Source organism: Porites lutea, chromosome 1 (assembly GCF_958299795.1).
Source record: "Porites lutea chromosome 1, jaPorLute2.1, whole genome shotgun sequence".
Lineage (NCBI taxonomy): Eukaryota > Metazoa > Cnidaria > Anthozoa > Scleractinia > Poritidae > Porites > Porites lutea.
The window spans coordinates 41,885,938-41,898,963 of NC_133201.1; the positions used below are offsets into that span (position 1 = coordinate 41,885,938).

The 13,026-nt window shown below is 37.3% G+C and overlaps 1 protein-coding gene and 1 long non-coding RNA gene across 2 annotated transcripts in view; one reads left to right on the forward strand and one right to left on the reverse strand.

Annotated features, from left to right (window-relative positions):
- Positions 1-2,573, reverse strand: part of LOC140929898 (uncharacterized) — a 3,678-nt gene extending 1,105 nt beyond the window's left edge. Inside the window, exons 1-4 of the mRNA XM_073379595.1 lie at positions 2,460-2,573; positions 2,232-2,321; positions 1,551-1,712; positions 1,164-1,265 (exon numbers count right to left, since the gene is read on the reverse strand). Coding sequence (XP_073235696.1) covers positions 1,164-1,265; positions 1,551-1,712; positions 2,232-2,321; positions 2,460-2,573 — 468 coding nt within the window. The remainder of the gene's footprint in view (positions 1-1,163; positions 1,266-1,550; positions 1,713-2,231; positions 2,322-2,459) is intronic.
- A 5,561-nt stretch (positions 2,574-8,134) lies between these two features.
- LOC140951360 (uncharacterized) lies at positions 8,135-9,844 on the forward strand. Its single transcript, XR_012167280.1, has 3 exons — positions 8,135-8,176; positions 8,997-9,098; positions 9,647-9,844. It is a non-coding gene; the product is annotated as an uncharacterized lncRNA (long non-coding RNA).
- The last annotated feature ends 3,182 nt before the right edge of the window (positions 9,845-13,026 follow it).

Genomic DNA, 13,026 nt, shown 5'->3' on the forward strand with positions numbered 1-13,026 from the left:
AAGTTAGATCTTGCTCAACATTAGGGGTGACGAATGGTCTTTGCGAGCATTCGCGAGCATGCGAGCACTGCGATATTTTTATGAGCACGAGCAGAGATACGAAATTAGCTTTGCGAGCAGCGAGCAGTTTAAAGGGTACAACTCGGGAGTAGCGTGGCAAGCACTTCTTATATTTTCAGCTATGGAAATCCTTTTCTTTAAAATAAAACAGAAAATATTTTAAAACGGGGTTTTAATTTAGAGCGCACCAAGTTCGTTGAAGCAAGTTTGAAAGACACCTTATCGAGATCTAACCAATTACAGTCGTGTTTGATGCCAAATGACGTCACATTTTCGCTTCACTTCATAACGCATGTGTTCGTACGGATCAGAAAGCGAAGGTCACAAGAAGAACAACCATATGTAACAACCAAATATAACCATATGAGCTAAATTAGCTAATTTATTAGTTGTCATTAATCGCGTGCATTTCCACTGAACTTGATAGCCATATTATAGGAATAGGAATTAAGCACCATACAGAATTACATTTACTTTAACCCAAGGAAGGATTTACAAAATTTCGAGCAATACTGACAAGAAAGCGAGCTCGCGAGCAACTGCAAAAATTTTGGGAGCACGAGCAAGCGATCACTCGTTTAAATTTTGCGAGCAAATCGAGCAAAGGTAAAATTTTGCGAGCAGTTAAAAATTTTAATGGAACATTCATCACCCTAACATTTAAAAGTATTTTTTAAAGCTATAATGTCAGGTTTTGCACTTTTGTGAAAAATCTTACAAAACAGTACCGAATGCTGCAAACGGCTGAAATACTATACACAAATTAATTAGCCTTCGGAAATGCAAAATAAATAAAAAAAGAGGACCTTCGATGTGATTAAAATCTAATAAGCTGTCTCAATATCGTTAGATGTAGAATTGCATGAATGAATGAATTAACTTTATTTGCAGTGAATAAAGTTCATTCATTCATTCATTCATTCATTCAAAGAGTGGGGGGGGGGGAGAAATATGTAAGAAACAATGGTAAAACTGGTAGTATTGATCAATACTAATGAATCCGAAAAACCCTAGAGCCCAGCAAGTGTTCTATTTCTCTTCTATTACGTGAATGTCATCAGCTTCAGAGGTACTAAACAAACAACTTCTGAGAATGTACTTACCGTTTCAAGTAATTTCTTAAGGTCAGCTGGTTTTGGTAGATTGTCAGTAGAGTCGCTCAGAAAACAAGCTTTCTGATTGGACATTCGGTGCATTGCCATGTTCTACACCAAAAGACAAAAGGAAAACAGTCACATATTTACTTGGCAGCAACCATTTAAAAAATATTATTACACGCGCAAGGGGTGCATTGTCAATAAACAAGGCTTAAATGCGCGAAATCAGAGAGAAAGAGAGCAGTAAAAGTAGGCCATTCTGAAAAGACGACGCAGAATAAAGAATAAAGAAAAGAAGGAAGGTAGGAAGGACGAAAGTAAAGGAAAGAGAGAATGTAAAAGAAGCAAAAGGAAGGGAATATGCCATATTTCAATTCTGACCTACAAACTCACCTGTTTGAAATCGTAAACAACATCGACCTCTCCAGGGGCATCGGGGCTGGTGTCGCCATTACTTGCGATGTGAAAGGTTTCTGTTTCCTTTTTGGTGTCAATTTTTATAGTTTCGTCTAGATCTTTGTCTCCATCCTTGACTTTAACTTTGTACTCCGAAACCTTATCGTTCAAGGTAAAAAAAAGTAAGCAAACATAATCACTGAGTGTTAACCATTCCACCTATTTGGAACGCTACGAGGCCTTGCAAGAATTTTTACATAAAGAATTTCTTCAAATAATTGCAGACTTGAACATCACAGTTAACTTTGAAATGTATCTTCACTGATGAAGAACTCGAACTCGTTAGAAATCCGGCGCCTTGTTTAGAATCACAGAGGCTATCATAGGATTATTAAACGGCTATTATTTCCGAAATAGCCTTCCGAAGCTTAAGATTTTTGTCACCCACCGGTTAATAATGCGTGGAGGAGCGTCGATATAGATGGAAAATTGAGATGCTGGATTTCTCTTAACAACATTTTAAAATTAGCACAAGTAACTCCCTTGCTTTTCAAGTGACTAATGCAGAAAACTTAGCCTGCTGTAGAATATCATTGGTTTTGAACGCCGATACACCATCACGGGAATGAAATTCGAAAAGCAATAAGTACATCAAAATGTATCGGTTTGTCTCCTTACCTTTTTCTCATCTTCTCCGCTTTTATAAACTGTCGCTCCTGAAGCGACGACAACAAAGACAGCGAAGGAAAGGATCAGAACTTTGAACTCCTGGTGAAAGAAAACGAAAAACAACAAAAAAAAGGATCAATTAATGTTGCAAATCCTTCTTCCCAGTTTAAATTGATAACATGGTACCACTAGTACTAGTAAGTAGCTCATTTTTATAAGATGGCGTGCACAATATACAGTAACTAACCATTGTAGAACCCCTGTTTTGAAAACAACTCTTGTTTTCTTCTTGCTCTTGATGCACAGACTTTCAAATTTGAAATTGATTGCAAGGTAGTGCAAATCAGCCATTTTTATACCATCTGCTGGCCTGTTTCATGTTCCTGGTTACGCTCTCAACGAGAACAAGCACTTCCTTTAGCGTGTATTGTTCCAAAAGTGCGACGATTTTTACCACGAAAACCATGAATTGACACGAAGGAGGATTATTAGCGATTTTGTTTTACGAAATTATAAATACTTGTTATTCGATTGAAGTAGTAATCAAGTTTTCTTTGTTCAAGGCAGGCATTCATTCACGTATTTCCACCGCACTTTTGCTACCCAACTTGACTATTCGAGGGTAGCAATAATTTATACAAGACAAACTAAACGTAATATTACAACTTCAGCTGGAGAATAAAGTTTCTACAACAAAAGCAAATGATTTATCAAGAGTTCTTCAGTTTACACATTGATGAAGTTTTCTGAATAGTTGTATAAGTACATAGGCAGCTGTATGTTGACTGTTATAAATCACATTGATCTAAACTAACAACACTAAAACGTCCAACTCGGAACAACTATTAGTAGAATATTTTATTAAGATACATATAAAAGGGATCGTTTTATAACTGGAACAATCCCAAACAAGGTCGATGTTATCCAGTGTTCCAGTGGAATGAGTAAACAAGTGAATTCATTAATCTAGGAAAGGGTTGGAGGGGGTGTCTCAAATATTTCCCCCTCAGCTTCTCTCAATTTTGTCCTTCTCTTCTTTCTTCTTCCGCCTTTTGCGGCAAACTTAGAACCTGAAACAAGCCACGATGATCCGGTAAAGATTCGATTACAAACGGCTACACGAATAGTTCCTGTCACAACCCAAAATCAGCACGCACTTTCCCTGATGCAGTGATTGTGCCAAAGGACTGAAACGAAACTTAACACAATTTCATAATTTCTTTTCATCATATGTCGCGGTCTACATTAATTGTTGTAATGTTCCATCTCGGATCCATCGTTCTCTAAGAAACTTTTAATGCTTACGTTACAACACGCTGAGCAGTGTCCTTAGTCACGGGTATAAGCAGGAATGTTACTTGGTTCAGTCAAACACTTAACCTTTTTAATATGTTTCTTGTCGCGTCACATGCTTGATCTCACGCTAAGTATCTTTGTCATGCTATAAAGTTTAATTCTACAAATGAGCTATTTCCTTGTATCTCGCTTATGGGTGTGCACTTTAATTAATTTCTTTTCGATTTGCTGAGAGGGAACGTGTGCTTTTTAATAACCAGCTTCCATCTTTTCAAAGGGAACCTTGTTATTTTCCCTCTTATTTTAGCAATTTTTTTCTGTTTAAGTCGGCCATTTTGTAGTATCGCTTGCTTATTTAGCCCTTGGCTTATATTTAGCGGTCTGAAGGGTGCCGCTACACGAAGACTCAACCTCCTATGTACGTTGTTTGTCTCCTTCAGAAGTACTGCATAATGAGATTTACCGACTGACTGATTGTTTTGTTTCGTGTAGCAGTGGTAGCTATATTAAGTATATTTTATTTTTGGTTTGCAAAGGTGGGCGTAAGATTTGCGTAAGATTAAATGGATATATTTCAACATTGAGTGCGGTTTTTCAACAACAGCAAATAAATGGCGTGTACGGAGTTCCAAATTACTTGCCAAGCGATTTATTCTGCCAAGCGATTTTATCTTACGCTAAAAGAATAAAGTGATGTTTTTGCAACAATATTTAGATTTAGATGTTTCAGCTCTTGACGCACGCTGTGCATACCACTTTAATTGACCTCCCGACCTGGTCATAGCTCTAGTAGAAGTTCCTCCTTTGATCAAACTCTTTATTATTTGAAGCCCAAATTAAATGTAATGTCGCGTGGTACTTATGGCATCAATGATCAAACAGAGAATTAACCCTGAACTGAAATAACAACAGTTTTAAACATAACCAATGAAATCATCACTAAACAATTCCGGTAGGAATCGACAAGCGCGCAATGTCACAAAAATGTCCCTTTACAGTAGCATTGCTTAAAGCAGATCAAAAAGAATCGACTTATTAAAAGATTTAGCTATAAAAAAATGCGTTAAAACTATTCTTAAAAACATTTTAAGAACGTAAAAACGTCGTATATTTTTTAACTTTTTAAAATGGCTTAAAGTGTTTTTAAGAAATTTTTTTTTACGTTATTTTTTTTATAGCTAATTGCTTAAAGCATTTTGTTAATTCACTTATCACCATACTGATTCTCCTACAGACCCTTTCATTATTCTGTAACAGGCTAATACGAATCGGGAGACGTGACTCCTCCTCTCAATTGACAGCTACACAAAAAGAATTGGGAAACGTTTCTCTTTGTAGTGTTGAAAAGCGAAGAACTGCAAGTGCAAAGAACCACGGTAGCTAAATTTACTTTCCGGCATTGATTGATTTAACCTGTCTTTCAAATTATGAAAGATCCCATGCTGTCCCAAGTTCTCTGATCTACAACGAGGCCCAACAGAACCCGGGTTTGAGTCAGATTAATATGGGAAGGGTACACCAAAGGTTGTACTTCGTAGCACCTAGAAATCTTTGCTAACAATAGCATTTGAATAGCCCACCTTTTTAGTTCACTAATTGCAAGAAACAGTGTGGAAGATTGCCTCCAGACATCAATTCCCATGTGAAGTACATCTTCTATGTGGTGTTTCATGATCAGGTATGGCTGTGGGGGCTATTTGGTATCAGTTTGACAGGACTCTTTTAAAAGAACGACATTTGCGTGATGTTGAAATTGCTTAGTTTTCATTCAGTTCTGAGACTTTTTTGAATCTTTACCGTTTATTATTTTCAGAAAGGAAATGTATCCGGCCTCGTCAGAAGAAGGAGAGTGGCCGGCGGGGGGGAGTGCTGATGTTAAATAAACTTAGAGTTCTTTTTGTTTCATTGAGGCCGTCTCAGGCAATTTTTTTTTTTTTTTTCAAATCGAATCTGTACATGACAGTTATTTCCTCGTTTCGTAAAAAACCGCAATTACTGTTTTTGCGCAAAAAGGCTGAATTAAGTTATTTTGGGGAACTTTAATCCGAATTAGATGTTTCAGCTCTGAGACACTCCACCTGTCACTAAAACTGTGGGCTTGTAACCTTTTTCTTTAAGATCCAGTTGTTCTTCCTCTCATCGGACTACAAATTAAAATTAATAAGCAAAATAAACAATTCTTAAGCTCTTTGTTAAGAGTCTTTTAACGTAATTACCCTTTCATGACCTCTTTACCGTTTAAAATAAGAATTAGAAGAATTAACCCTGTGTCTTGATTAAAATAAAGCACAGTAAGGTATCCCTAAATTTGCTATTGAACTTTGTTCTAGAAACGAAAGGGAATTCAGACCCGGAAATTCATAGTTACTGTAATAACAGGAACATTGATTACCTATGCTGTACCCACCGGGCGAGCTTCAAAGCCAGACGGCAGCATCTGTGATCCTTATTGATTAGATTGTCATAAAAATTGCATTGTTGTGCAGATAGTAACTTTGACTTCTAAACATGAAAAATGCTATTTCATGTTTTTAAATTAAATTCTTCATGCTACCCGCATATGGCCAAGGTGAGCAGCAAAAGCAAAATTACGAAACAATAGCAGCAAGTATATTAGCGCATTAGATCATATAGAAATGTTATTTTGTGCTTTATAAATAATAAGTTATTACTATTATATTATATTAATTATTATTTGGTCCCCGGGGGGTACTTCCTTATACATTGTATAAGCCATATAGGTATGTGCCGCTTCATGGCTTTTGATAGAATTTGCCCATTTTGGTCTGGGATCGAGTGTGGGTTTCGAGCGAACAACGGGAGTATTTGAACGTATGTGCCGTTTCAATTCCAAATGAATAAGAAAAAAAGTAGTAATGAGAATTCGAATTTAAGATACACGTATCTTTTTGTAGGCCCTTATCGATTGTGCCAGTAAGAGTAGCATATTATACAAAATTGCCCGATTTCTTTTTTCAAAATTACACGGCTCATTTGAGCAAAATAATGCTGAGTTATGCATCCTCTTTTCACTTTAATTTTGGTAAAAACACGTCAATAACTACGCATCAAACGAGTAAATGGCAAACTCATTTACTATAATTACATCTAAAAACTTTGGGATTCGTGCTTAATTCGTATATGTAGTATAAGTATATGCAGTGATGGATGAATGTAAAAGGGTATAAACTACTGAAACAACAAAGCTGACGTGACGTCTGACAACTATAAAACTCAAACAATTAACGATCAGCACGCGGTCGTCACCTTGGGTAACCGAGCTAAATATGAGCATGCGTTGAGTTCTGTGAAAAGAATCCTAAAGCACTTCCTGTGGAACCTTTAACGCTGATCTCGGGCCAAAAAAAAATTGGTTGCATGATTAATAAATGACACTTTTCTTCTTCAAAACTAGCCCAAGGTGCAAATTATTCTAGCATATGCTTTTTTGCAGAAAGTAGATGAAAATTATGCTTGTAACGGACGAATTATGCCAAAAATTACGCTAGCATCGAAAAGAGCCAATCTTTTTCTTGGCGTTCTGATCAAAATAAGGATGACATAATTTCTTAAGGGGTAAATCTGAAAAGCGTATGGATTTTAGAGGCTAAGTCTAAAGACGGGTGCAGAAAAGTGACATGCATTTTTTAGTCTGAAACAGGGTCAGGATTTGAAGAATCGGGCGACACAACTCCACCAAGAATTCCCAGGAGTACCCTTAGGGTTTGTTACATTATAAAGTAAATATTATTTTTTTGAGAAATGTCAGAGTACGTGTCTAACTATATCTGTGTACATTTTTTGTTCGATTGAGATCCTCCAAATGCTCATGTAGCTATAATTACTTTATTAAGTATACTAAATTCATCTGGATTCCGCGGTGAACGCGCGTCCCCGCACGTCTTAAAAAGGTATGTACGTGCTTAAGGAAGTGCTATATTCCTATAAGAATGTGGCTAATAAGTCTTGAACCAGATACATGAAACAGGCTAACAGAGAGTATAAAAGTGATCATTCACCTGCAGTCAAACAGTTGGAAAGTTTGTGGTGAAAAAAAAAAAGAGATAAGAACATCAGCCAGTACTAAAGAGGAGCAATTAGCTAGAATGGTAACTAATGCTTTACAAGTTGCTTCTGAATGACCTTCTGTATTTATGACCATTTTAGTTTCCTCATATGCACCCGCAGTTAGTACTCTCAAGCTGTGGTGAATTTGCAACGTTATCGACCTTTTTTGGGGTTTTCCTTTTTTCTTCACCAGGAGTCCAAGACTTTCATTCTGTACTTTGCTGTCTTTGTTGTTGTCACGCCACGAGCAACAGTTTGTAAATGCGGAACAGACGAGAAAAAGGTAAGGGGGAGATCTCTTCTATTTTCATGAAAATATACACGTTGCTTTTTGGATTTCTACCGGTTTGCAAGGCTCTGCAGTTTGTTCAAAAGCGCAAAACAGAAAAAGCCAAATCTCCAAAAACGGAAACTTAAGACTGATAAGACTTTCATTTCCTTCTTCCTTGAAGGATACGGTATCGGAGCACAAATGTAAAGTGAAGGATGGAGACAAAGATCTTGACGAAACTTTTAAAATTGACCCAACTAATGGCGGCACGAGTGTCGATGGTCCTGGAGAGGTCGATGTTATTTATGATTTCAAACAGGTGAGTAACAGGGGAGGAGTGGGTGGGTTATGAAATTGAAATATTAATCGTAAACATCGTAAACTACCACTTATAAGCCCCTCCCCCCCCCCCCCCCCCCCCCGTTATAGAACATCTACCTGTAAACCAAAAACTGCATCCAACTACAACCACCCCTACCCCTACCCCAGGGCATATAAGGCTTCATGTAGGTTGTATTTAGGCCTGTCCCGATTGTGCTCACAAAATGCTGGAAGGTTGCCTACGGGAGAGCTAAAATTTTGCTAAAAAATTGCCAAAAATCCAAAAAGTTGCTGGCTAAATCATTGATATTTTTCAATATTTACGCTAATTAAAAGCTTTATTTTCCGTTTTACAATAATTGTTGATATTGGTCAAGAAAAAATAGCTTGAAACTTTATATCTTTAAAGAGTTGTTCGCAAATATGGGCGAAACCACAGGCAGCCCAAGCTCACTATGAGAGCCTTTATTCTTTTTTTCTATAATTGATCGAAAGGTCATTAATTATTTTGCACTCCTACGCTTACCTTTAGATTGATAAGCACTCGTCAAGAAATTCACATAGCTTGAAGTTTTCTATTAAATCGTTTACTTTTTCGTGCTTGATATGTGCCCTAAACCTACATTTCGCTCAAAAGTTACTAAGAAAGGCAAAAACTTGCTCGAGGGTCCTAGAACCGCAAAAAGTTGCTCCCAACGCCAAAGGTTGCTGAAAAGTTACCGAGCACAATCGGATAGGCCTACAGTTATTTTGAAAAGAATTTGATTTATTTTGACATTTTGAAGCTCTATTAAAAACCAGTTTGTCTGTTGGCATAGAACATGACCATGCACCGAATGTCAATTCAGAAAGCTTGTTTTCTGAGCGAATCCACTGATAATTTACCAAAACCGGCTGACCTCAAGAGGCTGCTTGAAAGGGTGAGTACATTTAATTTCAGTCCAAGAGTCATTCAGTTACTTCATCTAAGGCATAGGCCTTAATCCCTCGCTGAAAACGAGAAATAAAAATATGATTTTTTTGTTGAAAAAGTTGAGTTTCGGATATCAACATGTCAAAGTCTCATGTGCTATCAGTTTTTCACTTTTTATTCAGAAATGGGACTACTCTCTATTTCTAGCAAATTCTTAACCGAGTCCCTGGTACTGATGTTTGAAACGTGGCATGAGAGGAATCAAAGCATGAAAAGAAGGTAAAAATAATACACAACTGATACAAAACGAGGCATGGATGGACACTGTTGAAGAAGATTGAAACGGATTGCAATTGTGGTCTTTCAAAACTTGTTCATCTAACAGCTTTTCTATTTTCTTTTTTGTTGTTTGTAACGTTTGTTATGATACTAGGGAGACATATATGTTTTATACGACGCTGTATTGTTGTCATTCTCAAGTAACTTCCGAATTTACCAAATGGACTAGAAAACCCTGACGCAGTCCCTTTAAATCTCTCTCTGTCTTCCCTACAGCAGTCGAATCAGGATAGCAGCCAGGTAGAGACACAAGAGGAAAATGAATACGCGTTTGTTGGTACTCTCGATGATCGCTCGTTCCTAAGTGATGAAATGGCCGCCGTCTGCGCTAACCTGCCTATTCACCTCATCAAACAGAAAAACCTTTATGTCTAAAATAATTTGAACTGTAATGGTGTCAAGAAGGAGTTTAGGTCAGTAAGAATTTTCTGAAGACCATTTGACAACATTATCAATAAAAGTATTGGAAACAGCAACATCAAGAAAAACTGGCACAACAACTCAACCGAAGGCAGTTTATGAATACATTAAACAGTGGCGGATCCAGCCCGAAGGGCCAAAAAAAAATTTTCAGACCGCCCCCCCCCTCCCTCATCTCGGGGTCTGGATGACCCCCCCCCTCCCTCCCCGCCCCCGTTATCTGAAGGTCTGGATCCACCACTGTAAAACACCACTTGTTCCTGACACTTCACTGCACTTCAGACCGAAACTGAATTCAAACGGATTTCACCTGAAAATAAAGTGACTGACAACATCATGACGGCAATGCTAACAGACCTTTTTATTGCGTTATTTTACAGGAACAAAATGTGCCTGGCGTTTCCGAATTTGCTATAGAAGGTGTTCGGGCAGATTTTGCTGGAATATTAGTGTGTTTCGTTGTACTTAACGCTAACAGCATTTAAATTTAATAGGCTATTTGGTATCCGGTGATTTTATTATATATAAGTTGTAGTGAGGATCTTTAATTTACTTCAAGCTCTATCCAAGTAAAGATATTTTTAAAGTACTTGCCCTCACTAGCTCTCAGAGAAAAACACAAAAATTAACAGTGAATTAGATGGACACAACTTGAAGTGCTTCAATACGATATTTGACCTAAGTTGTAAATTAAATTTGTGTTTTTAACCTTGAATTGCTCTCCGCAAGTTTCGATAGAAACGATTTGATTGACAACTAGGCCTTTCCCGATTGCGCTGAGCACCTTTTGAGCACTTTTTTGAGTTTGGAGCACTATTTTGCATTTTGAGCACCCTTAAGCACTTTTTCGCACTTTGGGCAACATTTTAGCAATATTTCACATTTCGAGCAAATTTCGAGCAACATATGTCTTCTAAAACATTTTAAAGCAAAAACTGTGTGTCGCTCGCAACGAAAATCGTGTTCCAGGTCATAAATCTGAATAACTGATGATGTTGTCAAGAATAAAAGACCGTTGTCATGGAAAGGCACGTGGACTTATCCTTACTGAGCGTGAGAACAGAAGTTTCTGATTGGCTGATGTATCATCCGTGTGTCATCTCAAATTTCTTTGCACTGGTACTGCTGAATTTATTTACAATTCGTAAACGGCTTTAGTTTTTCAAAAATATTATTGTTCTATATTCTATCAACCTTTCGTAACAACCTGTCGAATAACACTACGCAAAATAGATTGTTAATTACTTCAGTAAAAATTGACATATTTACGAAAAGCTTAGAGGTGACTGTTCACAACTTTTAGCACTTTTTGAGCACTATTTTGAGATTTTGAGCACTTTTTGAGCACTTTTTAGCCATTTTTGCCAGCACTTTTTTAGGATTTTACGAGCGCAATCGGGAAAGGCCTATTGACAACGCCAGTGGGTTTGTAAAACGCATCGCCCAAAGAAGTAGAAGAACATTTTGCAGTCGTAAGCTTAGTATCCTAGCCTTTGAGTGAACACGAGGCCGAGGGTGACCTTATTTTGATACAAACCTCTTTCCTTTTTTTGGGCAAATTATGTTTGAAAAATAATAGTTACCATAAGAACAACATGATTTAAAGCAGGAAGGGTTGTCCAGCCTCGTTTCTACCTGTAACTGTAAAATGGTCTATTCTAGAACAGAAGAGTTGTTTTAAGTGATTTACTGTCAACCTTAACATAAGGAAGGGCTTTTTGTACCACAAACTTCTGAAGTTGTTAACTTACAAAACATTTGATTTTGTATTCTCGAAAAACACGGAACTAAAATTTAGTATTTTTTTTTTGTACTTGACGCTGCTTAGATAATCAAGTGAAAATAGTGAAAATTAACAAACAATGAGTATAAATAAAACCCCTTAATAGACGTTAACAACCATGTCCTTTTCATATAATCTCTGAGTAGGCTACGAAGTATTACAAGGGTGCAGTTACCATTTACACAAACCACCCGGGTGGAAATCTTGTGCATAAACATATATAAAGCTATAGAATTTGACGTGGCGGGAGAACGTCCTACTACAAGGTATATCCAATTCAGCTGAACAGACCAAAAAGAGCAGGAAAATTGGATCGCCACAAATCACAGCCCATATTTTCTGAAGCTTCCCAAAATCATATATAGCGCGAACAACCTGTTTTTCAAGCTGGAATTTCCGGTTTTTCCATGTAAATGGTAGGTACCCAGGAGTGTAACTATTTCCTACAAACTAAACAGAAAAGTTCATCCCTCTATTGAAAATGGTTTCTAGTAATACGGACGTTTTTTCGTGACTTCGGAGCCACAATAAGTTTTTTAAAGTAGTTGTAATTGTCTTATATTGGTAGTTGACAAGTTTTCTTATAAAGGGACATTATTTCTTCGGTTACGGCTGCTTAACGGCTTTACATCTCAGAGGAGAGAAAAACATGTCGAAAAAACATTTTAGTTTCGCTATAATTTAGCGATGGTCATATTTCGTGATTTCCTCCAATACAGTCGAAACTCCACTAACGGCCACCTCTCTACAACTGTCACTTTTTCTCGTCCAGGCGGACAAAAAGATCCATACATTGACTCTTATTTAAAACCTCTCTACAATGGCCATTTTCTTCTGTCTCCAAAGTGGCCGTTGTAGAGAGGTTCATTTGTATATATTAAACAACGAACTTTTACTCGGAGCAAAAAAACAAGAAAGAAAGAAACCAGACTTAAGTACATCGATTTTTTTTTATCCCTTACGCCCGTAATCACTGTTAAGGTCCATCTTCTGAGAGATTTCACAACTGAAACAAAACGGTAACTTGGACCAATTAAAGGAGCAGTACTCTGAACTTCGGTTCCCAGGTCGTAAGCTTATACATGACGCGATGAATGGAGATCATGTAAACTGTCCTTTAGTACATAAAACGTCGACGCCTACGTTCCATAGGCGGACTGAAGAACAAAATAAAGCCTTGCTAGAAACAACGCCTTTGATTCCCGCTTTTTCTTTTTCCTTGGAACGGATACGCTTCCTTGATAAATAGATACTTGACGGTGAGCGGTCGGAAAACAAATTAAATAATGCACTCAGAAAAGAGAGACACTTATTTTTCGGGGTATAAGATTTTCGTGATCTTCTGAAAACCACGAAATTCCTGTAAAGAATCATCTCAAACCAAAAAGCAGAA